The sequence below is a fragment of the Diorhabda carinulata genome, chromosome 6 (genome assembly GCF_026250575.1).
Source record: "Diorhabda carinulata isolate Delta chromosome 6, icDioCari1.1, whole genome shotgun sequence".
Classification (NCBI taxonomy): domain Eukaryota; kingdom Metazoa; phylum Arthropoda; class Insecta; order Coleoptera; family Chrysomelidae; genus Diorhabda; species Diorhabda carinulata.
The window spans coordinates 10,641,152-10,666,994 of NC_079465.1; the positions used below are offsets into that span (position 1 = coordinate 10,641,152).

The 25,843-nt window shown below is 31.3% G+C and overlaps 2 protein-coding genes across 2 annotated transcripts in view; one reads left to right on the plus strand and one right to left on the minus strand.

The window, feature by feature from the left end:
* The window catches only part of LOC130895005 (odorant receptor coreceptor), a 60,194-nt gene extending 37,830 nt beyond the window's left edge, over positions 1 to 22,364 (plus strand). Inside the window, exons 6-11 of the mRNA XM_057802098.1 lie at positions 1,083 to 1,176; positions 2,308 to 2,512; positions 11,908 to 12,007; positions 13,331 to 13,435; positions 20,473 to 20,628; positions 21,353 to 22,364. Coding sequence (XP_057658081.1) covers positions 1,083 to 1,176; positions 2,308 to 2,512; positions 11,908 to 12,007; positions 13,331 to 13,435; positions 20,473 to 20,628; positions 21,353 to 21,403 — 711 coding nt within the window. The 3' untranslated portion in view covers positions 21,404 to 22,364. The remainder of the gene's footprint in view (positions 1 to 1,082; positions 1,177 to 2,307; positions 2,513 to 11,907; positions 12,008 to 13,330; positions 13,436 to 20,472; positions 20,629 to 21,352) is intronic.
* LOC130895006 (uncharacterized) lies at positions 16,506 to 18,928 on the minus strand. Its single transcript, XM_057802099.1, has 5 exons — positions 18,400 to 18,928; positions 17,840 to 18,043; positions 17,443 to 17,751; positions 17,060 to 17,353; positions 16,506 to 16,840 (listed from the first exon to the last, which is right to left on the minus strand). The coding sequence occupies exons 1-5, from the start codon at positions 18,680 to 18,682 to the stop codon at positions 16,671 to 16,673; spliced, it is 1,260 nt and encodes a 419-aa protein (XP_057658082.1). The 5' UTR covers positions 18,683 to 18,928; the 3' UTR covers positions 16,506 to 16,670.
* Positions 22,365 to 25,843: the final 3,479 nt, after the last annotated feature.

Here is a 25,843-nt window from a genome sequence, read left to right on the forward strand (position 1 = left end):
TACATTCTAATTCTTACTATACTTTTCAACCCCATTAATTTCCTTCGGTATCTGTGGTTAAGTAAGCAAATAATTATAAAATTGGTCACATTTCATATCTAAGTTTTATATAGTTTTGATTATTGCAGTTACTGTTGTTGCAGTAATAGATTTCTTTCTTTTGACCCCTGTGAATTTATGAGGGAAAAGACTCTTTCGACATTAACGTTATGACCGGGTATAATAAATACATATTCAACCACTGTCTGTAGCTTTGCATATATTCCTCAGAAATGCATTATTTGAAATATGTTAGCCACAAGGCGTTTAAGCTGTCACCTCTTTGAGTAAGATTCAAATTTGTGGTAAAATTTTTCAAATTAACCCACTCGTCAAATAATTTTTCGTTGTCGATTTCAATATTATGAACTTTTAGAAAACCAAATATTTTTCAATGTTTTCCCAATATAGCAGATAAGACCCTATTGGATCATTCCAGTCGAAAACTTTTAGATCCTCAAATGGTTCAATCCACATTTTCAAATAGTGATTGATTTCATTATAAAAATCTTTAATTTTAGTTAAAAATTCTTCCGTATTAATTCCCTCGTCATCCAACTTCTTTAAAATTGTTGTTACTGTCAGAAGTCAATCATGAATATTTTTAAATGTTCCTGTTCTTTTATACAAACAAATTACAACTAAATAGTTATCTGACTGTATAGCTCTAGCTCTGTATGTATAATGGAAGAAAGTGACGGGATAGTAAGCACTGCGCGACCATAGTAGAGCGAAAGAGATATCAAGTTTTGTAACAGCACGCAGCGCGACAACTCAATTACTTGCGAGCCGTAAGGCCGCTCGTAGCGTAAAAATTGAGAAGTGGCGCGCGAATTTTAAAATTTAAAAACCCAGGACGCTGCTGAAAAACTATTCAGGACGTCCTAGAACACTACAAAAACTAGGACATGTTCTGGGAAAACAGGACGGTTGGCACCTTCACTCCCGATGCTCTAGTGAGCAAAGTCTATTTAGCCAAAAGTCAATAATCAAATGAAAACAGTATGAGTAATTATATTTTCAAGTAATGGAATTAATTTCAGGAACTTTCGGCATCATTAGATACCTACGTTCCAAAAAGTGCTGATTTATTTAGAGCTACAAGCGCCACATCCCAGGACAATTTCATTGAAAACGGTGAGTGTTTTAAATGGGTATGAATAGGTAAGTGTTTTAAATGGGTATGAAGATGATTTTCTATGCAGGAAGTTTTGTTAGATATCAAGGAATATACTCAGATAAATCAATACTTTTCGAAAAATTTTATTCTCGTTAACAGATTCGTGAAGCCTTATGGAAAACAATGAAAATTTTTCAGAATCTCCCTCATTTGAGTGGGATAGGGTAACTGGCTTTGTATACACAGTGTGAACTACAGAACAGCTCAAACCTATATATTTTTAGCAGTATTCGTTAGATTTTTAGAAAATTGTAAAGCATGACAGTTTTTGTTCTAAGAGAGAATAGTTTTACGATACAAACATTTGTCATGTGTTAACCACCCCACTCCCACTTTCTCAATCCTCCATTAAATGGAAAATATATAATATGTTATGTTAGGTATTTTTCTCATTTTCAAATTACATTAGATGTATTATTTAGATATATTATTTTTCAACGACTTTTTCTAAACTCACAAAGTTCGTGCATTTATTGCAATGCAATGTCTCATTTGTTTGTCACATCAAAAATCAATTGCATGAAATTAGCAATGAGGTACTAAGACAGCAGCAAGTTTTTGCTTAGGAGATTCCAAGTGATTTTTCTCTTGTTAGGATTTATGTGTCTCTATGTTCCCCTTCTTACTAGGTCTGGTTTTTCTAAACTTACATATTTAGGAAAACCACTTATTTTAGCTTCGGCTTATCGCTTCTTGCATATAACTCCGCCATTTTATCTATTTCTTCCAGTTTAAGATCTACTTTTTCATTAATATTTCCGGTGTTTGGACCATCGTACACTAGAATATTTTTCTTATGAACTTTATCCGGTGTGTCTCACAGAAAATAATCGAGAAAATAATGACTGTAAAATTAGGTGTCACTGTTATAAAATTATTGGTAAACAATCACACTCTTCGACCTCAAAATTTCTTTGTGTTTCCTTACTAGAGATACTAGTCGCTATTGTTGAAGGCATTAGTAGCTTCTATACATAAATGGAGTAGTAGATACGAGATTTTTTTAAAAATTGAACGTTTTGCTTATTTTATTAAAGATCAAAATTGTAGTAATTATTCGTATTTTATTATATTTGTGGTATTTTTAGATTATAATATGAAAAATGAGGAGCTGAATCTCAAAGGAGTTTATAATACAAGGCAAGAACTGGGGGCGAACTTCCGAAGTGGTGCATTACAAACGTTTGGTCCGGGTGGAGGCGGTGTAGGACCCAATGGATTGACTAAAAAGCAAGAGTTGATGGTTAGATCGGCTATTAAATACTGGGTCGAAAGACATAAGCATGTTGTTAGGTGAGATTAAAGATTGGTTTCAATGTTAATTGATTCAACAACATTTATGAAATACATTAGTCTCTATCAATTGTACCATTTATAATTATCTGAAAGCTAGGAGAGCTACCAACTTGCAAGAGTGTATTTATAGACGAGGTGATATTTATAAATTTTTTTAATTGTTTGTATCACAGGTGCTGTTTGATTTATTCATGTGAATTTTTTGGCGATTATGTTATACAATGATACGCTTTCATGGATTAAATAATTCCGGGGGTGATTAAAAATACTGCGGTTTATCGTGAAAGCTTTTTAACATTAATGTAATTCATCAAGCCACACAAACTTGAAAAACATATTATTAGCTTTCTCTCGAATCGTAACGCGTTTTCGCTATGACTAACAACCGCATTCACATACCTTGTTATTGTTTTATATTATATTTATATTAAGACGGTATCACACAATACGTCCAATGCTTCCAACGTTGGACACTGGTATGATTGGACGTATCGTGTGGTCGTAATGTGCAAGTCATTCGACGAATGTTTTGCTTCTAACGCTGATATTGAAACGTTAGTCATGGGAAGTCAATTTACTTAGACCCGCGATAAAGGAGTGCACAGCATTGCAACGAAGTTGGATCCAACACTTAAGGTACAACTACACACACTTCTTGTCCTCTTGTGTTTTGAATAAAAATTGCCAGTATATTCCAATTTAATTTATATCTTTGTATGCTATTGATCACTTTTTTGCCACGTCTTTGTTTCTCTAAGTAAATTTCGGTAATTTCGGTAATGTTCTAGCCTTGGTACCATGTCAGCCAACGTTGGAAGGTAAATAATGGCGCAAACGTTGGACGTATTGTGTGATACCGACTTCAAACGAGGCAACAAATAGTAGTTATCAAGACTTTCTTACATATTATAAGCCCAATTCAAGTACGATTGCATTTACTTACATTATAAAATTCGCACATTTACGATAATTTTCCAATATATATTGTAAACAGAACTCTCGATATTCAAAAAATGAAATAGAAGGCACCATTTTTAAAAAAGCAATAATGCTCGTAAATTACCAACAACCTACGCGGACATTTATGGTTGATAGGGTTACCATGGGAACACCATATAAGTGTAGAGTGTAAATTTAAAAGTGTTGTAAGGGCAAGCAAAAATACCCTAATAGACGACAATAACATCTGGAAAATAGAAACAAATATATATAATAACAAAAGTTTGACATTTTCAATGGTGACCGCACTCAGAACTTGTTATCATATGCGTGCAGTTTGAGTTGGTTATAGATAAAAGAAACATTCATCTTGGTCAAGAAATGGAATTAAATCGCGAGCATTTTCGTGCGATGATTTTCTCTAACTTTTAACGTGCATTAAGCCAACAGTAGCGTGCCGATTAACTCACTTCGACTTTAATGATGAAGCATCATCTGGAGCCACTGTGTATCACTGGTTTTCCGAATTCAATCGTGCCCGCACTTCGCTACATGATGAATATCGTGACAACAGCCATAATAGGCTGTGCGTGAATTGATACTGAAAAATCTTCATTTGACATACTGTGAGATTGAGGCGTTCTGATTAAAAAAAGTTGTTCGCCCACGAAGCACTTCGAAGCGAATAATCGTGTGTTTTTTCGGAATAACCGGACATGTCGAATCCGTTCCATTACAGCAACGTAGAACAGTCAACTCTTAATGGTACACCAGCATTTGCTTGCCACAAATTTTTGAGAAAATCAGGGAAACCAGTCACAGAAGACAAATTATTCTCCACCACGACAATGCGAACTCTCACATATCAGTTCAAAGGAAATCGTTTTTGAACAGTCCAAACATCGAATTGATGGGTCATCCGCCGTAGTCTTCGTTTAGCACCCAATGATTTCTCTTTATTCCTGCATATCAAAAATAAATTGCCAGGTCAACGTTTTTCTACCCCTGAAGAAGGGGTTAATGCGTTCAAATTACATGTTTTTGACTTACCTCTATCGAAATGGAAAAAAGGTTATTGATCTTAATGGAAAGTATTTAGAAAAGCAATGAACCTATATCCACCTATAAATATTTGTTTTTAATTGTTTACATCAAAACTTTAGTAGCAGCCCTCGTATCATAACAAAAGGACATTCCCATGCTATCGTAGTAAGATTGACAAGTGATTTGTTCGGGCTAATTTGAATCACATACAGCTATTATACAATTGTTCATTAGAAGATCTTTTAGACAACTAAACATATATTTGTAGCATTGTGAAATAAATAGAAAGCAGCTGAAAGAAAACAGAGGAGAGGGAATATATTTAGTTTCAGGAATCTGATTCCGGTAGATAGCAGTGCAGTAGTCATACTCATAATCGAGTCTGAATGTCAAAGAGTACAACGTCTCACCTACTTCCTTGTCTCGATTATAGTCGACAGTTCCCATCCTCATTCCTATCTATTACAGTAAAAAAAGATACACAAGAGAAGTTTCAGAAAAAGCAGGCGGTATCTCCCTAGATTTTCATTTTTCATTCCTGACATATTTTGAACAGATGATTTTAAGCATTCGTAAATCCATCCGGAACACATTTTTTTTTTTTCAAAACCTAAATCCTCGTAAAATAACGGTATTTGCTTTTAAGCTGGAAAACGTCCTTTTTTATTTCATATCTGATCCCTCGGATATTCTGTTCTATCGTTACTGTAAAATAACGTTCTCTAGTAATTTGCTTTATTTAAATTTCAGACCAAAGCGCTCGACTGTTCATTTTTGTAGAAATAGTGGGGTTTTAGTTCATTTTCATGATCATTTAAAATCGATTATGATTATACCATTCATTATAATCAAATCATAAATGCTTCAGAATGATGAGTATTCGTAACTTTTGCGTAATCAATACCATCCAAATAATATTTAAATATTATTTTGAGCATTATTTATATTCCTATTTCTGTATTAGGACGCGTTTAAAGTTTTATATATTTTCAATAAATTATGAATTGTGTTATACCGGAAATATTGGGTCGATAATATTTTTTATTTACCAAATTTATTTATAGTGTAAATCGAAGGTGAATAAAGAAAAATGTCTTGTGTGAGAGCTTTGCGGTTTTTCCTTTAATTTATGGAACTACTTGAGAGCCACAAAACATGTTAGGTTAGAAGTCGATCAATCAAAATTGGTGAAGTTAGTTGGAATATAACAGTTAACGTAGACGGCATTACATAATCAACACTTCTAGTTAATTCAAAACAAAACCGCTAGTCGTGTCGTACGGGATAATTCTTTTGAGAACTTGTGGATCCCCTGCAATGATGTTATTGGACACATACTATGAAGAATGTGTTATAATTTGCACAACTTTTGATTTAAATCTCTTGATGATATTTATATTTGAAGTAGACGCTGAACCGCACAGCTAATTCTATATATCCAAATAGATTTAAGTTGTCCTATATCCTAACAGTTTATATTCTCTACAAAAAGGTGCAGTTCTTCTTCCTGATTATCCAATATGCGTTTCTTGGTGCAATCTGAAGCTTTCTTCTCGTGAAGAGATGTTTATTCCAAGAAAATTTCTTAACCAAAGGGGTCTAATATATTTAATTTCAATCCTTTGTTAAATGTCTTGCTCGTTTATTGTGACTGAGTTTTCTTGTCTGTTTGTGAAAGGACACGTGGATATATGTAGACTCGTTATCTCGAATTTGCTATATTTTTAACCATTGCTATCACCTGTCCACATTTGAATTTCAGTGTGAAGCAAGTGAAGCAGTGTCATGGGCACATATGTTGCACTAAGTGAATTGTATATCAAAATAAACGATTTCTACTATTCATCTCTGAAATAATTTCGAAATTCACAACTACTATCCTGGCTATTGCCTCAACATCCCCAATATTGATATCGACAAAAAGGTCGATTGATATCACGCTCCTCAGATGAGATGTAATTCAATATTCGAGGCATTAGCCAGGAAAGTAGTTGTTTTCTCCTTCAAAGAACAGCGGAATCTATTTTCAAATAAATTCCGCCATTCATTTTTATTTGGATTTTATTTTAAATTGACGTTTCACTTTATCAAAAGACATAATTTATGAATACGAAAAATATGAAATAAAATTTTTGTTAAAATCATTTTCTTCAAAAATGTCAAAAAGTAATAACATAATGTGACAGAGAATGGTAATATTAGATATCAGTTTACCTTCCTTAGATACTTAACGATGTATAAGTTTGAAAATTTAATTTATTAAATTATAATAAATTTCATTAAGTTTTTTATGTCTAGTATATCCTTAACTGATAATTTCTTTTGTTTTATGAAGATCATTTCTTTGATTGTTAATTTTTGTTAATTTTTATTTTGAATTAATATTTTGGTATGTTTGAAATCAAATTGAAGCTTTTCAATATGTTCATGTTTATTTAATGCTGTTGATTTTAGTTCTAAGTGAACAGTGGATGAGGTTTTGAAGAAATTCTCTAATACACACTAATAACTCAACTAAGTAAGATTAAATATCAAGCGATGAATATCAAAGGCTCAAGATCAAAAATAAGTCAGCGTGTACCACCAGTGATATATGGAGACCGGTGCTGCAACCATATGTGTGCCATCGGTGGTACAAGCTGAAACTTTTGTGTTATGAATTTTATTTATTTATTTCAGTTTTGTTTCTCTTTATTTGCAGTTTTCTGCGCCTCTGATATTTAGTAGTACTAGATACTTTTCTTCACTTAGGTAATTTATCACATTACCAAAGCAAGTTGCCCGCCTCTGGCCTAACATAGACGGTTCGGCTACAAAGGGCGCTTACAGAAGGATAAAAACAGCATAGTTATTACAACATTTATATTAGTGCTATAAAATGAATATATCACATTAGCTATAGCTATAGAACCATTAAAAAGCAATTGTTTCTTGTATTGCGTATTGGAGAACCATGTAACGGTTAAGTATTTTGATTCTGCGTAACCCTTCTCACTTTTCTCCTTTTAAAATCGTTTCTGTTGTGATAAAGTTACCAAGGTTTCGAACAGTAAATTATTCAAATAATATTTCCTTAAAAATATTTTTCACAAATTATTGCTTTATCCGTATGCTTAAAACCATATAAATAATAGACTTTGAAACAATCGAGAGTAGTTAAAAAAAATTACTTCTTTTGCTGGACAAAGAAATAACGAGATATCATTGCCCAGATGCAAAGTTAATACGGGGAGCCAATTCTACTCTCGATGACAAACGGCTTAAAATGCAATGTAAATTGGAAAAAAAACTTGATAAATTCGATTATTGGTTTCATCTGAGAGATCGCAGTTTATACCTTCTCAATAATAACTAACTTAATTTTGGCATTTTTTTAGACATGGTTCGCCGAAAAAGATAACATAGGTTACAACTTTTATAAATGAGTGTGATATTGTTCTTTATGGGATATTTCACCATTTTGCTTTCAAACGTTTTTAAAACGAATAAATATGTTACAGTCATTATGATCAGTTATTATACATAATGACTGGTCCCGTCTAGATTTGATGGAATTCTAAAATTCGGCGAATATTTATTATAAAACTTTTTATTATAGCAAGCGGTTTTTTACATTGCTTATTTTGAATAATTTCTAGGAAGGCTCTTTTTATTCATTTGTTCTGTTTTTCTATTTTGTAGAACTTTTGGAATTCTTTTCAGGATATAGGTATGTAAGGAGTTTCTGCAGCGCAGTTTATTTAGAAAGTACCAAAATGGAAGGTATTCAAATAATATAAATAAATTATTCATGTTAGTTAAGTAATAGTGATAAGTGAATTTCATAAGTTAATGTTGTGAATAGTGTTTCAATAAATTAAGAACGTAAGAGACAGTATCTATTAATTCATCTCACGAGTAGATATCGTACTAATTAAGTAGAAAAACCATTACATTGGTGTCAGGTATGAAGAGAATTAATAGACGCTGTCTCTTAGATTCTTCATTCATTTGACCACAATAGACTACACTTATAATAATTCATATATCACTTTACTAATTTAAATAATTTATTTAGATTCTTGGATTAATATCTATTTCTCTCTGTTCATTACGACTATTTATTAGAAAACTAAATATACTGCATTTCAGAAACTCCTATATATTCCAAAAGAATTCAAAGAGTTCTAGAAAATAAAGAAACAAAACAAATAAATGAATAGACCTTCCTAGAAATTATTCAAAAGTAACAATGTAACTAAGCCCCCTGCTATAATAAAAAGTTATATAGAAAAACAAACATTGAAGTCTGCCGAATTTTGAGATTCCACTAAATCCAGTCAGGGCCGGCTCCAGGGCGAGCCAAAGTAATATATGCGGCTCAACTGAGTTGTTACTCCTCCCTCTCTTCATCCCGTTGGCTCATGGCCAGATCGTTGCTGTCGCAATAATATTGTTTTGTCATAAAAGGACGCTCCACGTGTGCCGCAATTTCCGCTATATTTTACGTTTGTATTGGTGTCTGATGATGGCAGAGGAAGTACAAAAACGTTTTCAATAAACTTAAGAAAAAATAATCAGTTGCTTACAAACGATAAATATTTGTCTTTAATTATAAAAGTAAGAGAATAAAAGAACAAAATTACTAAGAAAACCTGAATATTACCAGCGGCTAGCAATATACAAATTGTCAACTTGGAACGTAAGAAAAACTAATAAAAACGAAAGGAATCCCATTATTTACTAAGCTTATTTAGATAAACCTTTTAAAATAATCAACGACTGTAATATTAGTATTGGACACGGTGGTAGTGTCATAACGATAATAGTTGAAATTAAGATATACATGGGTTTTTGGAAATGCTCGTTTCAGCTAAAATAATTTCAGTTTTCTGAAACTTTCGGTTATACCAGAAGTAGATCCAAACTTCGTTATTTTAAACGGAATGCTATGGTTATTATTAAATTCTTTGAATCTACACGAAATTGCAATATAACTTTATATAAGGCGTCGAATACCTAAAGTCCACCTTTTTTTAATTATTTCACATTTTCGAAATTTTTGGACACTTCCAGCCCTCCATTAATAAAATTATATTTCTAAGTTTAAGTGACTCGGGTCTAATATTTTTGGGATTTGGACAAATAACACTTACAGCTTTCAAAATCTGTGAGAACTTTAACAAAAATTTATATAGGGTGTTCAGAAAATTGTGCCTAATTTCGCTATCTAAGAACTTAATTTTTTCAAATGGCAGCCCCCATTTTTCTCTTCACCATTGGATTCTACGCTTTAAATTAAGGAGACTTCGTTAGTAAATTCATATATCTCAAATTAACAGTTTTTGTAGTAACTTGAAAATGGCGAAGAACGAATAACAAAATTTAACGTATCAAAAATTAAAATACTTCAGTGAATTAAAAGATCAAAAACACTACAATAAGAGGAGTCGAACAAAACTAAAAATTAAACTGAAGTAAATGTTCGAAATGGTTGCCCCCAACTTCCAAACATTTATGAATTCTTCTTAAAAACCTGTGCTGAGTGGCGTTTCGAATTTCTTGCGGTGAAAGAGTTCGAAATGCATTCCAAACTATTTCCTGACAGTTTTCTTTTGAAGTTAAGGGCGAAGCATACACGATATCTTTCATACGAACCAAAGAAAAATATCTAATAGAGTGATATCCGGTAAACGGGGAGGGCATTGATGCGGTCCATCGTGTGCTATCCATCGGTCCTCTAAATGAGTCTGAAAAAAGTTATTTACAAGCGTACAGTGGGGCTCCATCGTGCTAATACCATAGCTGATTCCAATTCAAATTCAGTGTAAATAATTTTCTAATATTTCTAGATATCTGTTACCTGAAATAAACCAAAATTTGAAGTAAAATTCATCCTCGAATTCAAATAGTAAGATTACTATTTAAATGTGCAAGCAAATTTTCAGAACACTAGTCTCAGTACTTTCCCATATACATATCGATTCAGCTCGTCGTGAATGACCCTGTACAAATGTTAACTTCTGAAGACAATGTATTTGAATCTGTATGTCAGAAAAAAACAGTTTACCAAAAAAGACCTTGTTATAAAATCGATTATTAGTCAATAGATAATTCAATGTTCCCAGCTGATATGATAGACATGAAGTCACAAGCTAATGGTAACTAGAAATTCATTATGGTGTGTCAAAATCATGCAGATGCTTTTTTTAAAAATCAAGTAAGCAGAAGAGGTGCCGTATCATTTACTAAATATTATGTTACGTTTCGTGCGCCTAGTATTTTTCAAAGTGGTAATGAGACAGAATTTTCTAACAAAGTGATCAAAGATGTCTGGGCAATATGGCAAGAATTAACAATCATAAATGGTAAACCCCGACCTAATCTCAAGGACCATCAGTAGGACAAGACGACGAAATGGTCTGAAGGATTACACTTTTTTCTATTTATGAAAAACAAATTGAAATAGGAAACAATAACAAGCGAACAACAATTTTAAATACTAGATCGCAAAATGAAATACCAAATAAGCTTATAGGAAAATCTGATAAAGAGACCAACAGGCAAAGAAATACTGCAGGTCCGTTAAATATAACGCAATGTAACTAAGAAATAGTAATTGCTCTCGGTAAAAAGAAATCAGAAAATTAGTCGGACAGTATCTGAAAAACAAGCAGGTAACATATTAGCTCTACCTCCACTGAATTATCTTGTTGTAAATACAGGTGATAATGTAAAGGTGAAAGTTCCTGATGTAGACCGTGCCAAAGCCGATGATAGAAACATTATGGCTGTCATAATTTCTCAGGAGGTTCAAATCAGTTTATTACAGTTGAAATTACCATCAGAAAATATACAAAAAAATCACATCTTGGCGACCAAGTACTTCAGCATTGTAACTGTACTGTATAATAAGTGCAAATGTGAAAAGTCAAGCCTCGTGTAAAAAAATTTACTATATAAAGTTGGAGTACTTTATTTGACTGTGCTAATTAAAGTTAAAATTTTATCTATGGTAATATTATTATAATTTTTATTTTAAACATTATAATTATAAGTACATTGAAATACAATTTTATTATTGTCACCTGTACCTCCTCGTTTATTTCTTTAACCAAGTCTTCGAAATTATTATATATAATAGCTAGTTAATGTCATTAATTCTGTGTCATTCAGCGCTTTGCCTAAATTGAATGGATATTATAAATAATAGCTGGATAGTATATATAAACTTAATAGTCATTAACAATGAAGCTACTATTTTCACAAAATTTTTAAAACCTATCTATATTCTCACAGCAGTTACATACAAAAAATAAAATAGCAGAGTTGAGTAGTTTAAAAGTTTTGAAGAAAATATGTAAATACTACTTAAAATTTTATTTTGATTTTTTGGCTTTGGATTTTATGATTTAAATTTTTGTTTTCAGATTGGTAACTGCAATTGGAGATGCTTATGGTGTAGCGCTTTTACTGCATATGTTAACATCAACTGTCATGCTGACACTTCTGGCATATCAAGCTACAAAGGTAATCCAAGCAGATCATATCAACATATTTTTTCATAATTCATAACTGAAGCTAAAATCAATTGTTCAATGCAAAATCGTGGAAAAACTGATATTTTTTAGTATAAACGTTGAAAAAATATGAGTCAGTTGCCATTTCACATTTTTAAAATTGGAATACAGCAACTTTTTAAAAATACTTTCTATGTATTATTAATTTCATTGTTATATTAATTTAACTTGCAGCATAGATAGAGAAATTTTCAAATTGCTCAACAGTTTTCGTAAAATTGAGAGTTGACAAAACATAAACTACATACGACAATTCATGAGACAAAATTTAGGAGGAAATTTCTTTCGTTAACCAACCTCACTCTGAGATATTACCCTTAAAAGTGGCGATTAAAATTGTTTTATTTTTTTTTCTAAAATTTGAGTAAAGCTAGAAATTCTGTAATTTTCGTGCACTCGCGACTAACTATGGTTATTTTTCTTATTTTCCTGTCAAATTATACGGTGTAAAATTAGCAACTCTCACTTTGTTTTGTATCAAATCTTTTTTCGAGATGAGGTTTTCTGGAATAAAATCCTTGTTCGATTTTAAAATATTTTTTATCCTTAATTTTTCTCCCAAAACCAAGAGCTGCAGAGAAAAAAATGAGCACCATAATTCATAATTTTTGCAATAAATTGAGTAAAGATGTAAAATGTAAAACGATTTATAATAAATGCTGAAAATAACTACCTCTAGCCTAAATACATTAACGTTGCCCAGGTGTCATGGATTGCCGTACACGTTTAGAAAAAAAAATAAAACTCAATTTTAGTTACCACCTTTTTAAGGGTGATATTTGGAAAAGGGTGAGCTAAGTAGACTCTGTTATAGGAAAGATTCATCTTAATTTCATATTCTCCTGAATTTTGTCGCTTGAATTTAGAAAGACCCTGTATCCACGGTGTATATGCAGGGTGTTCATATTGGCTTACTAGGGATTCCCTTACCAAATTTAGACGGACTTGCACAGAAACTCTTTAACGGACTCCGTACAGCTTAGTCTGGTCTGGAATTTTATTGCTGCAGGTTGACAGCCTCAGTATGTTTATTTAATAACCACACCTCGTACATATTATTGAGTTAATTTTAAAGAACGTTTGAGAATTTCCCTTAAAATTAATCAATTTTATCAAACAATAACGGCTTTCGAGTGTTGATAAAACTACGTCGTTGAAGTCTATGAAGTATATAGATATGCCACAAAAAATGCACTTATCTACTAGTTTGTTCACGTTTTATATTAAAGCGTTTTCTACTTGTAGCAGTTCTTATTAAGTTTTTTATTTTTAGATAAACGGTGTTAATCCATATGCTGCGAGTGTGATTGGATACTTAGTTTATGCTTTGGCTCAAGTATTTCATTTCTGTATTTTTGGTAATAGGCTAATTGAAGAGGTATGTGAAAATTTGTATTTTATTTACCAGGTAGCCAAATTTTTAAGATATTTGAAAAGTTTTTTTAAAAATGACAATTCAGTATTATGTCTGTAAGAGTTCTTCTCTAATTAAATTGTTTAAGTTGAAAATCAATCAAATTTAAAAATATGGAAAGCCCGCGAAATGTGAACAAATCATTTTACTGACTCAAGTATTAGTAGTTAATCTGGTTACCATTCTACTTAGGAAGATACTAACAAAATATATAAAGCAAAGTGAAAAACGAAAAATTACGAAAATATGTATAAAAATAAAATCATGAGCTTCGTTCGTAGATAATTTGGACATATTCTGAATATCTTTTGGACGTGTAAATGCGCATGCTTTGTTCAAAATATGTTCTGAACACTTCTCCATAAACGATTTATGTACATCTAAAATTATAATTTGAATTCATAACCAGCTAGGAGAATAAATTGCATATAATTAACTGACCGAAGGTTTATTCTTAATATATGTAAGTACCTAAAAAGTCAACTACCATGTTTTTTAAATACAATTACATAAAAAAACACATATTTCGTGATAAATATCACAAAAAGGATGAATGCACACTATTCCGCCAGATTAAAAATCCTTAACAATGTCCTAGGATACATTGGACGTATGCATAACACGTTCTCAATTAGAAATCTGTGCTCCACGAACACACATTAACACAGCGGCACAATTTTAAACTGCGCATGAATCTGGTGACAGAACATATTCAGGATATCTACTGCGACCAAAGGTATAATCTCCCTTGATTGCCCGATACAATCCTGTTCCTGATTGTCGGCAAAAAGCTGATACCTACTGAGGAGAAAATTTATTCACATTGATCGGCTAATTGAGTTCTAAATATTGAGAAGATTATTACATATATTCCGAATTTTACAAGCAAACCATTTTTAAATTACTTTTAAATTTTTCAATTCATAAAAGATATACTTATGTATCCAACTATAGGCGGAGTTTGCCATTAATAGGGTTATAATCTTGTCAACAAGTTCCGATCGGCTCTTTATATCCGGAATGATGTCTAGATGATTGTGTGTGAAAAGATAATTGGTCCAGAAAGAATTTAAAAAGTTATGAACAATTAAACACCTTCGTAAAATAGTGTTTGGTTTTTCACTCTTATGGTATAAATATTTTTGAATTCTTAGAGAAATCCTTAAAGAGGGGAAAATTTATTAAAATAAGTTTTTATAATTGGATATGAACCTTCATTGTTTAAAATTTCAATTTAACGCTGAAAAAGCACTCCGCGAATACGATATGTTTTAAGGTACTGTAAGTGAATTTAAAACTTATGGGATAATCTAAGCAGTTCCCAAAATTTACTTTTTCAACAAAGTAAACGATTGTTAATTAACACCTCGTGGAACCTTTATTGTATACATACATAAAAGTTGAAATAATACGCATACGTGGTTTATAATGATTTTTTTGAAGTAACAAAACAGAAGAAAATGATAATGGTTTAAGAAAATTCTTTCATTATATTATCATATTTGCTAATGAATTATGTAAAATTCAATTTGGCTTATAACGTTTTTCCTCAAACATTTTGAATAGTCATTTGTTCATGTATTGAGGCTCAGTAGTCACTTTTATTTTAACTGTAAGTTCAAGTTTTTGGAGAAATTGATTTGTTGTGAACCTTCCACTCTATTTCAATCATTTCAATCAAATATTATTATCTATTCTAAAACGTCCTTTATTTATATTTTACAATATTCCTATTTGACGTTAAAATCAAATTGAATTTTTGTAAATTTGTGGTGATAAATTTTTCTAATATTTTTTTAATTTTCGTTTTTATATATAGTGCTCACAAAATTTAAATTATCTTCTATAATTTTCTTTTATTTCAAGTAAATTAAGATGCCTATTTCAGGGTAAATTTGCATTTCTTATTTATTTTCTGAAACGTAATGAGTAGAATAGAAAAGGTTTATGATCATTCTTTAGTAATTTCCGTCTATGTTCCCGGTCTCTACCTCTTTTTATGTCAAAACAAGCCCACAACTGAGTTTCAAGCTATTGAAGTTGAATTTCATGAGTTCATGGTGGTGCACCAGTTGAGTCCTTGGTGGTAATCAAACTCCACACCTACACAACAAAATATGCACATGCCTTTCGACTTATTCTTATTTTGTCAACTTGCGATACAGTGCGATTTATTTATTACATACAGAAAAATAATTTTGTTGAAAGATTTGGTTTCAGTTAGGTTAGGTTAGAATAAAATATATAATAATATTAAAACACAACTACAAGAGATTGTTCCACAATGTCATGATGTCATCTACGATGTATACATCTGCGTTATTGACTACAGGAAAGCTTTCGGCAGCACCTAACACAGCAAGCTAATATCAATATGAATGATGCACCGCCTCTATTTTAACCAATCAGCTAAGATTAGAGTGAGAAATGAACCGATGGAAGAAATAACAACTCCACGAGGGTTGAGACATATTTACTCTCCAACCTTTACTCAGAGCAAGTTGTAAAAACGGCTTTAGAAAGCAGACACTTTGGAATTTCTGTTAACGCCGAGGATTAAACAATAATAGAAAATATACAAATGATATCTGCAGTCAGTCTAGAAGATCTACAGAATATAGCCAGTAATATGATCTTAAAGATAAGCAAGACGAGGTACATAATAAGTAGTAAAACTATTATAACTAGCTACAGTGAATCAAGAACAAATAGAAAAAATAAGTAGCTACAAAAACCTAGGCACAAATATAAATGATCAATCCCGACTAGAATTTTGGGAGGGGTTCAGCTAGGGCCCTCACGAGGCTAGCCACACTGCCTCGTGGGGACCTCATGATGCTGCCTCATAGGGCGCACAAAGGGTATATAACGCCTTGCCTCATTCGTGCATCATTATGTATACCGCATGTGGACCTCATAAGGAAAATTAACTGTTACCCTATTTGAAAATTTTCAGGGAAATTAACCGAATTTCATTGGCAACATTAAAAATAATGTATTTTAAAATATATATAGATATATCAATTACAAACAATACATTCATAGTCATTACAATCTTAAAATACAATAAGTAATAAAGAACTATTTTTTAAATCAAACTTTCAGAATACAATATAATGCACGGGATAAACTACATAATGTATATTTTACTTTATATAAAAAAGTTACGCAATTAAGAATACTAATCTGAAATACTAGTCTAAATATGCTCATTGTCTATTTCACTATTAGCTTCAGCAGGTTTCTTGGAACGAGCAGTTCGTCCACCGTCCCAGTCTTTACAATTATGTAGAGCTGAAGCCATAGCATCAAGAATATTTTGGTCTGGGACATCTTCGCCTGGTTTCGAAAAAACTTTTCTGAGCGTCGCTAAAAAGAAAACATTAATTTAGGACAATTATAAATATTAAATACAATATTTATTAATTATTTGTATTCATTTTGTGAAACTTGAACATTAATTTCACTAACCTTTTATAACTTTAAAAAGACAAGTAATTTCCGAACCTAAACGTATAATTCAATATTCGGTAAGTATTCAAATCGTTAATATTATAATAAAAACTTTTTTTAAACATGAATACTTACGAATTTTTTTGTGAAAATTCTTATCTTTTTCAAGTTTTTCATCGAACTGATCAAAATCTATTTTTGTTTTACATGGAAGTTTTATTTCAGCATTTTCATCATCACTATCGACTTCAATATCTGTGTTATTGATATTATTCTTTGTTAATTGATGCTGAATCTCAATAATTTTTCCACTTAACTGTCCAATTTGTAAAGATAATGAATTATATTGACTATTGAGTTTAGTGAATTTCTCCGATATTTCATTTGAAAAAGTCTTAAAGCGGGCATCAATCATACGATATAACTTTTCTGTAACATAAGAAAAGAATATACTTCGTTTCCCAAATGTTGATAATTATAATTAATAATGCGGTTTCTATTCATCTTTCAATACCTACCAAATTGGTCACCTTCGATTTTTTCAATTGAATGTTGGTTTGTTGACGAGCATAATAATACTGGTTGACAATTCTTATCTAGCTTTTCCATTACATTAGGTGTTTGTGGATTATTTTCATCAATTTTTAAATTCGAATCAGATGTACTGGACGAAGATATGCGAGATCTTTTGATATTTTTTCTGGTAATGATTTTCTTTTTTTTTGATCTAGATGCATCGTAACAATGTTCTTCGTCTGAGTCTGTGGAAGAATAATATCTATCTTGTTTATCTTCTTCTGTTGGTAACTTTTGCGATGATGGCTGAGCTAAAAATTTAAAATATATCATCACCTTTTCGTACTTACAAATATATGTTTTCCAAGTAACAAAATCTATATTTTCATCATAAATTACCTCTATTCACACGTGTTTTTTCACCTAAATCGATGTTGATTTCATTTAACATCTTCAAAGATTCATCTCTGAATGTTTTTCTATTTTTAAAAAAATGCACATCATTAGCAGCCTTTACTTTAGCTGTCTCTTCATTTTGTGTAGAATAAGCAAATGGCTTATATTCCAATTGGATAGCCAATTCATTAGCTTCTTCAAACGTTCCTGAATATTAGAATAATGTACTTAATAAAAAAAATCAATAAAAAATGATAACTGAAAAAAATAGAATTTTAGAACAAAGGAGTTTTTTTGTAATTGTTGCGAAAAAGTTTTTTTTCATTTAAATAATAATTACAGTATTGAAAACTATTTTTTATCACTAAAAATAATATAGTAATCATAATATCATGTTAGACATTGACATTAAAAGTTTTTTTAAGCTAGAAATATTTTTTTAATTGAGGTTGTTAGAAAAATGAATCCAACACAAGAAACATACCTTTGTTCTATTTATCTTATTTTCTCAGAGTATATAAATTCGAGATGAAATTAATCAATCGAATAATTTCACAACTTACGAGCTCTTCCTCGGATGTCTACTGAATAAACTGGCCAATCATTTATCGGTTGTTCACAATTCTGTACCATTTTTGATAACGTATCCGATCGCTTTACATCGTATGGTGGAGGCATAAATTTGCACTTGATTGTGTCTGTTTTTTCATCATAAAAAATCCAAGACGATGGCACTATGTCAATATCTTTTTTTTTTTTCTTACCAACAAAAACAACTAGTCTATACTTATAATCTGCAACCACTTCTGATACATCATCATTTGATGTACTATTATCAGTACTCATGGTGATTATTTTTCGAGAATATATCAACTATTTTAATTATATCACTATTTATTAACCTACAATAATTATATGGTTAAGAGTATACACGAACGACTGAACTATATGTACTATGTACACTATGTGTACCTGAGCATGCGCAATACGATGTACATAAACGATATACTTTATGCAATACGTTCTAAAATATTGCAATTTCGTAAGGTAAATCCGATAAGACAACGATTAACAATTATTACAATTCATGAACAATTGTACTATTAACAATTAGTAGTAGTAGTAGTAGTAGTAAAGTAACAATTGTGACAAGTTTAATTTTACCAAAAATAGTATATTTGATATTTGTCAAATCGAGCCCTCATGGGGTAGACGAGGGGATTGCCCATCTCTTTAAAATACCATATATGTGTTAGGTTTACCCTATAATATCCTTATGGGAAACTCATACGGCATACCTCACTTCAATATTTATAATTTTTTCCGTGAGGTGCTCATGAGGAAGTTGCGGGGAAATCCCTCAATCGGCATGCCCCCCATTTGCCACATGAGGCCCACACGCTATATAAGGCATGCCCCCTCATAAATTCTAGTCGGGATGGTATTACTTTGTGAAAACCATGATCAACCGATAGCAACGACAATACGCTTTTTTGCCGTTATGTATTTTCAGTCTCATTATATGAAGTCAGATCAGAAATTTTGACTGTAAAGTGTACAAGGTTACAGAGGATCGGAACAGAGAACATCCTTGGGTCCAAAACCTCAGGCGGTGGTTTATCAACTTGAGCTCTACCAGAAGAAGGTTTGTTGAATATCACGGAAAAGGATTTTATTTTAAATAAATTATGATATATCAGAACAACGGATTTGTCTAATAGTGGAACAAATATCAAATACACGGTACACTATAAAACACTTTTACACTGAACAGAATGAGAAGGAACCACTTCTGCCAGTGGGGAGCTTTCGAAATGTACTCTAATAAAAAACAGCTATTACAGCGGTACTGTCCTAATAGAACTCAAGAGACCTAGTAATTAGGTCAAAACAGGGGCGACAAATGCAGTAACGACAGCTGCCTCAGGGATCCTCCTGCATCCGCGTGTAGGCTGTCAAGACGGATTAAGCGATAAAATAAACACGGGATAAAACTACCAAGATGACATGGACTGAAGTAACTGGAGGCACAGGCTACAATTATAATAATTAAATTGAGGTTCAAGCCTCTGTGTGGTCAGAAATTTGACAAAAATTAAGTAAAATTGTCTTCAGATGATGGTATCTACTGCGGATAGATTCAAAAAAGGCGATCTGTCGGTAGCAGGAGTATAAAAGGCATAGGAAATGAAGAAGCATCTACCATCCATAAAGGTACTCTTTTATTATGCAAACCGTGCTAATGGCCACACTTACCGCGGAGAATTCGCTCCTCAATAATAACCAAATTAGTGTGCAAATCTGCACAGTATGACCACCAAATCAAATCGTTAGGTCTAATCACAGTGGACTGTCGATTATCACAGATACAATCTGATATCACCACGAATCTGAACTGAGCTGCTGTTTCTATGGAATGGAGGAGGAAAATTGTGTGGTAGTACTGAAGTGATTAAGAAGACTGCAAAAATATTATTCTACTAACTGAATCGACGAGTCCGTCTCATTCTTAGTAATTAGTATAGTTCGTATAGTGAAAGGGCAAAATATATTTGCCTCCGGCTCAAATAATTTTAACTTAGTGAAATACTATATGGAAAATGATTCAAGTAAGTTAAACTTAATAATTTTCTCAGAGTTCGTCTGTTATGGAAGCAGCATACAGTTGTCATTGGTACGATGGATCGGAAGAAGCCAAGACATTCGTTCAAATCGTCTGTCAACAATGTCAGAAGGCAATGTCTATCTCTGGTGCTAAATTTTTCACTATATCATTGGATTTATTCGCTTCGGTGAGTAATAATACGATTTAACTATTAATTACTTGGACTTTTCCCAGATTCTCATGAATTAGATCATATTGTACCTAAAGTCTTCGAAGCTTTGAGAGACAAATAGATACGACAGCTCGTAAACCACAACTTTTCTTTCTCTTTTTTATGTAAAACGCAAGCACAAGAAGGTAAACCTAATTACACTCGAGTGCTTCCAGTGGTATAGAGATGCTGGTGGATATTGATCTTGAACTTCTGTATGCCGTAGTGTTTGGGAAAAACGTGCTTTGGAAGCTCTCAATCTCAACACCCAACCAGCAAATTTGCTATGATGGTGATATTTTATGTCCAAAAAGGACCAAATCCTGAGCAGCAATGACAGTCTCCTTTGTAATAACAGGATCCTGGGTCTTTACTGCATTAAACTCAATCATCAAACACTTCAGATTGTTCAAGATCGGTATCGATGGTAATTATCTGTTGCTGCTTACGGATTTGGTTCTTAGCCGAGATTATTTGGGTGGCTGATTTGAACGACGACACCAGTATCTATCGTCGGGGAAGCCATAGTTCGTGTTTACAGTATTGTCGTATTTTTTACCTAACACTATGACTTCACACAAGTATCAAAGTAGATAAATATTCTCATAAGTACCTTCATTTGTAAACAGAGCACGCCTTCTCTTACCAAGCAGCATCGCTAAAATATACTCTTTCTAATCGTATATTTATTTGCTTTCAGGTACTTGGTGCCGTTGTTACTTACTTCATGGTTTTGGTGCAACTTAAATAAGTTTTTAAAGCGTTTATATGATACGGATATTTTTTATAAAATTACTTATAAGTACCTGAATCATATAATGAGAAATCTACAGAGGAGTAGGATAATATTTTCTGAAAATATAAGCTAGATATCAATATTAAATAGGAATTTTAAACTGTATTTACATATAATAGACCAGTTAAATTGTCATTCGTAGTGCGGACTACTACACCATAGAATTTCGTAGTAGGATTCGTTTTTAGTAGTACCAAGAAGCTTAATCCTCTGTGAATGTCCATATCATAGTCAAAAATCGTCAAAATCGTAATTTTGTATTTTTCAACTTTGTTATACAAAAACCAGAATTCCATAAGTACGTGAAAATCGCTGGAGTTTAAGATTCAAATAGTTATATTTGTCCCGAAAATATTATGATCCCCTGCCACTGAAAAAAGATTTGTTATAAAACATATAGCAGTAGGAAAGTAAACTTGAAACACTTCATTATATCTGGCAAATGCGCTGGAGTGCGAAAATCTAGCAGCTATCTAACCTTGACTTCCTAAAATATGACGTTGTACTCTCGGAAACTGAACAAAGATCTTTCAAGAGGCTTTAAAGCATTTGAGACATATATTTCTAATTCTTTGCTTATATTATGAACCTTCAATAATATGATATTTAAAAAAACATTCTCTTTCAACGTAACTACAAATTTTGTAAGACTCCATCTGGAAGCTTGAGAATTGAGATTGATGAAAGAAAATATGAAATAACGATCTCATTCAAATTTCAAAAAAATCATTTTATCTCCAGATTGTTCAAATTAAATTTATACACATTCATTACTTTAGCGTCAAAACAGGCTAAACGTAAATAAGTGCCAACTTACAGTGATTTTTAAGGTTTTTGACAGTGATCCGGAAGTTGTCCGATATACAAATTCAATTTAACATTTTCATCCTTTCACACATAATAAATGAAAAAGAAACCTACTCTCTCATCCCTTGCAAGTGATATCAGTCTTATTACAACTATAGTAAGTATTTTAAAGACAATTTGGGCAAATTACGAAATATAGAAAATTATTTTTTAGTACAAATAAATTATGTATTCATACATTTATTTCCGAAATTTACTTAAAATGCCCTCAAAATTATTATTCTCGTTTAGCTATACTTTCATGTATATAAAACGGAGTAATTTTAATTCAAATTAACATCGAAAACTGCAACTTTACAATCACAAATTATATGTTATTTCACGAAAATGTACATATTAAAAATTCAAAAACCTCTATACCAGAAGTTTCTAAGGAATACAGTGAATAAATACAATAAAAATAACAATTACTAGTAGAGTATGAATATCTACATTTCTCAAGAAATTTGGATATAAATTTTCACTAAAAAAGTTAGAACAATAATTTGTCTTTGGTAATATTAGTAATAACAAATACAAATTGTTAGCTAGCTTGGCACTCAGTGAATTTATTATGAAAATTATGTGAGATAATTATATAATGAATCGATCACAGTACTTGTTGTGGTGAAATTATCGTCAAATCATGCTCTCAATACGAATAAGCACGTAAAAATGAAATGAAAAAATGTTCATAATAGTTATTGTGTTTTAGAGTGCAAAAATAAAAACAGTAAATGTGAATTTAACATATTTCCAATAAAAAAGTGAATAATAAATAAATGGAGAGATGTAGTGTGGAGAAAATAGTAGTATAAAACCTCATTCTGTAGGGTGCCAACTCAGATTAGTTCATATTTGGTATATTTGTTTTGTATGATTATTAATGCAAGAGCAGCAAAATGTAGTATTAAATGTGAAATTGTAATATGCAATAATCTTACACGGGCATGTGAAATTGTATCAGTGGAGTTTGAGTAACTACACATATAGTTGTCTAAATTTCATCTCAGACAATAATTTTGACTATCAAATATTTTATTTTTAATTTATTTTCATTGTTGCAGTTGTCATATTTCACATCTGTTCACATTTCACTGGTTAACCCTCAGGATTTCTGAAACTTTTTATTAGCTATTTATGAACTTTTTTAAATTACTTGTTTCACCAAAAACTTCCTTATTGCTGATGCAACCATCAGATGTCGTTTTGGTCGTACACCATGCCAATAAGACCAATATTAAAAACTCGCAATTTCATTGCAAATTATATAAAAACAATACTTTTTCTTGTGTTTCCTTGCTTACACTATCATATTAACTAAGTCAGTTTGGAATTGTTCCCTATAAAAAGAGTTTCTGTGATTGTGAATGAAGTATAATAATATCATTTAACGGCTATATAGCTTAAATTTTCATATATAATTAAAGAGAGTATATACAGGAAGTAAGTTCGATTAAGATTTCCTGATAACCAACTCGATGATCGATGCATGAAATAAATTTAAGAAAATACTGATTTTTTGAAAAAAATATGGGTTGATTATAAATCAAAGCTGGAAAATTAACTTTAAATTTATTTATAGTTATTGTATGTAGCCTTTTGTATTTTTTGTATCATAAGCGATATTATTAGAGTAATGTAATAGCTGTTGTATGCTCAAAGTCTCTTAGTTTCTTCTAGTATATATAAATATTTATTGTGATACCACTAATTTTCCAATTATTTCCAAATTATGATACACATTTTGATACGTCCATCGTCGAATTCAACTTGATATAGATTAGTTTTTTTAAATAATTTCAACATAGAAGGGACCTAAAATCAAGAATATTTTGAAATGTAAACATATCAAAAGGTCCAAAAAATTAAAGAAATTTAAATATATATTATTTAAATATATATATATATATATATATATATATATATATATATATATACATATATATCTTGCCAAAATTAACAATTTTTTTGTTATTCTTTTTCAATAGAACATGATTAGTAACCCATCATTCACACCAATACTTTTAAAATCTTTTATCAAACATTACTCAAGTTATTAGAGTTTTCCAACAAAACAAAACTCGATTATGAGAATGCCTTACCTAGAAAAATATATTTCAGGTGGAGTATCAAATTTTGCGAATAAAATCTCGATTAATCTCCTCAAAAATACTAAAGTGAAAAGAAGTTGATTGTGTCAGTTATATGTGTAAATTAAAAGACCGTTTGAACAGATGGACGAACCATTTCATTCATATATACTGTAAAAATATATTCCATCATAGATTGAAACGGTGCAATGCGCTCAACAAAAACGATCGACCATAAAGTGTTTAAGCAGATGTTACATAAAGTTTTTTATTCATTGCACGTAGGCCCAACTTTACAAATGAAGTTCACACCTCAAACGTCAGTTTAAGCATATATTCAAATATACATGTGATTTATATACGGCTTAAACGTTAACGGCGGTCTGAGACTAGTTTAAACTTCAAATTTAACATGAAAATTGTTTACATTTTGACAATATTATAAAGGGTTTTGGTAAAATTATTGAAGATTTACACTTTATATTTGATGAACGCGAAGATGATGATGAAGAAATTATTAACATTGTCGACGCACCAAGAACACAAAAAGTTATTCTTCCTAGAGCAAATATTTAAATTGCCCGACTTATTTGTTTTGCTGGCATCGAAAACATTTCTATGTATTTCTTCACAAGTTCAACCAAAAGCACTACATTATTTTAAAGAAATTGCAATTGCAAATTGATCTCTGTTCATTTTTATTTCTACAACTCTCTTAATCAATTCAAGTTGAAAACAAACATCAAGAAAATTATATATTTTCACGCTAATGATAACCAGCAGAAAAATATCTGTTCAACTGTGACCTGTAAAATTGAGCAATATTGTTTCTTCTTGGTTTAAGCTAGAGTTTAAACTTCTCCAGTTTTACCCTAGGTTGTAAAATTACCGTGAGTTCTATAGAAAAATGTCTATTTTTTCATAATTTCTGAGCGATTTCATACATTTTCCAATTGGTCCTTAATTCTAAATCATACAGTGTCCAAAATCAAATTGAGATGTCACCGGTGGACAACTTGGGCGAGTTTTCTTTTTAACTAGACCACGACTTTACAAATGACAAAAATTCCCAATTTTCAAAAAATTTTTAATTGGAAATCAATCACTTTTAGTGCGAGATAATGTTTATTCATATAAAGGCAAAAATATTAAGTATTTCTGCTAGCTCTGATATAATAATAAAATTGATAATTTAATTCAATGAGAGATACTTACACGGAATGGATCTTATCTACAATTGCAAAGTGTTATTATTCCATATGCTTTGCTTCTGATAGATAGAAAAGTTACATCAATAGAAGTATTGGAATTGCACGCCTTCTGAAATTTTGATTCAATCTGGCTTATAGCTTGTTTTCAGTTTACAGACGCAAGCCTCCAGATTTCTATAGGTTGGTTGACTTCTTACGTGGAGCAATTACATGCATGATTATGTTCACCTAAAGATCGTCAGCTC

Excerpts from the sequence above, each read along its gene's own strand:
- LOC130895006 (XM_057802099.1), bottom strand. The coding sequence starts at position 18,682 with ATGAGTACTGATAATAGTACATCAAATGATGATGTATCAGAAGTGGTT. Across the intron at positions 17,354-17,442 it reads AATCGAAGGTGACCAATTTG|AAAAGTTATATCGTATGATT; the intron begins GTAGGTATTGAA and ends CTTATGTTACAG. Across the intron at positions 16,841-17,059 it reads GAATTTTCACAAAAAAATTC|CGACGCTCAGAAAAGTTTTT; the intron begins GTAAGTATTCAT and ends TTTTCTTTTTAG.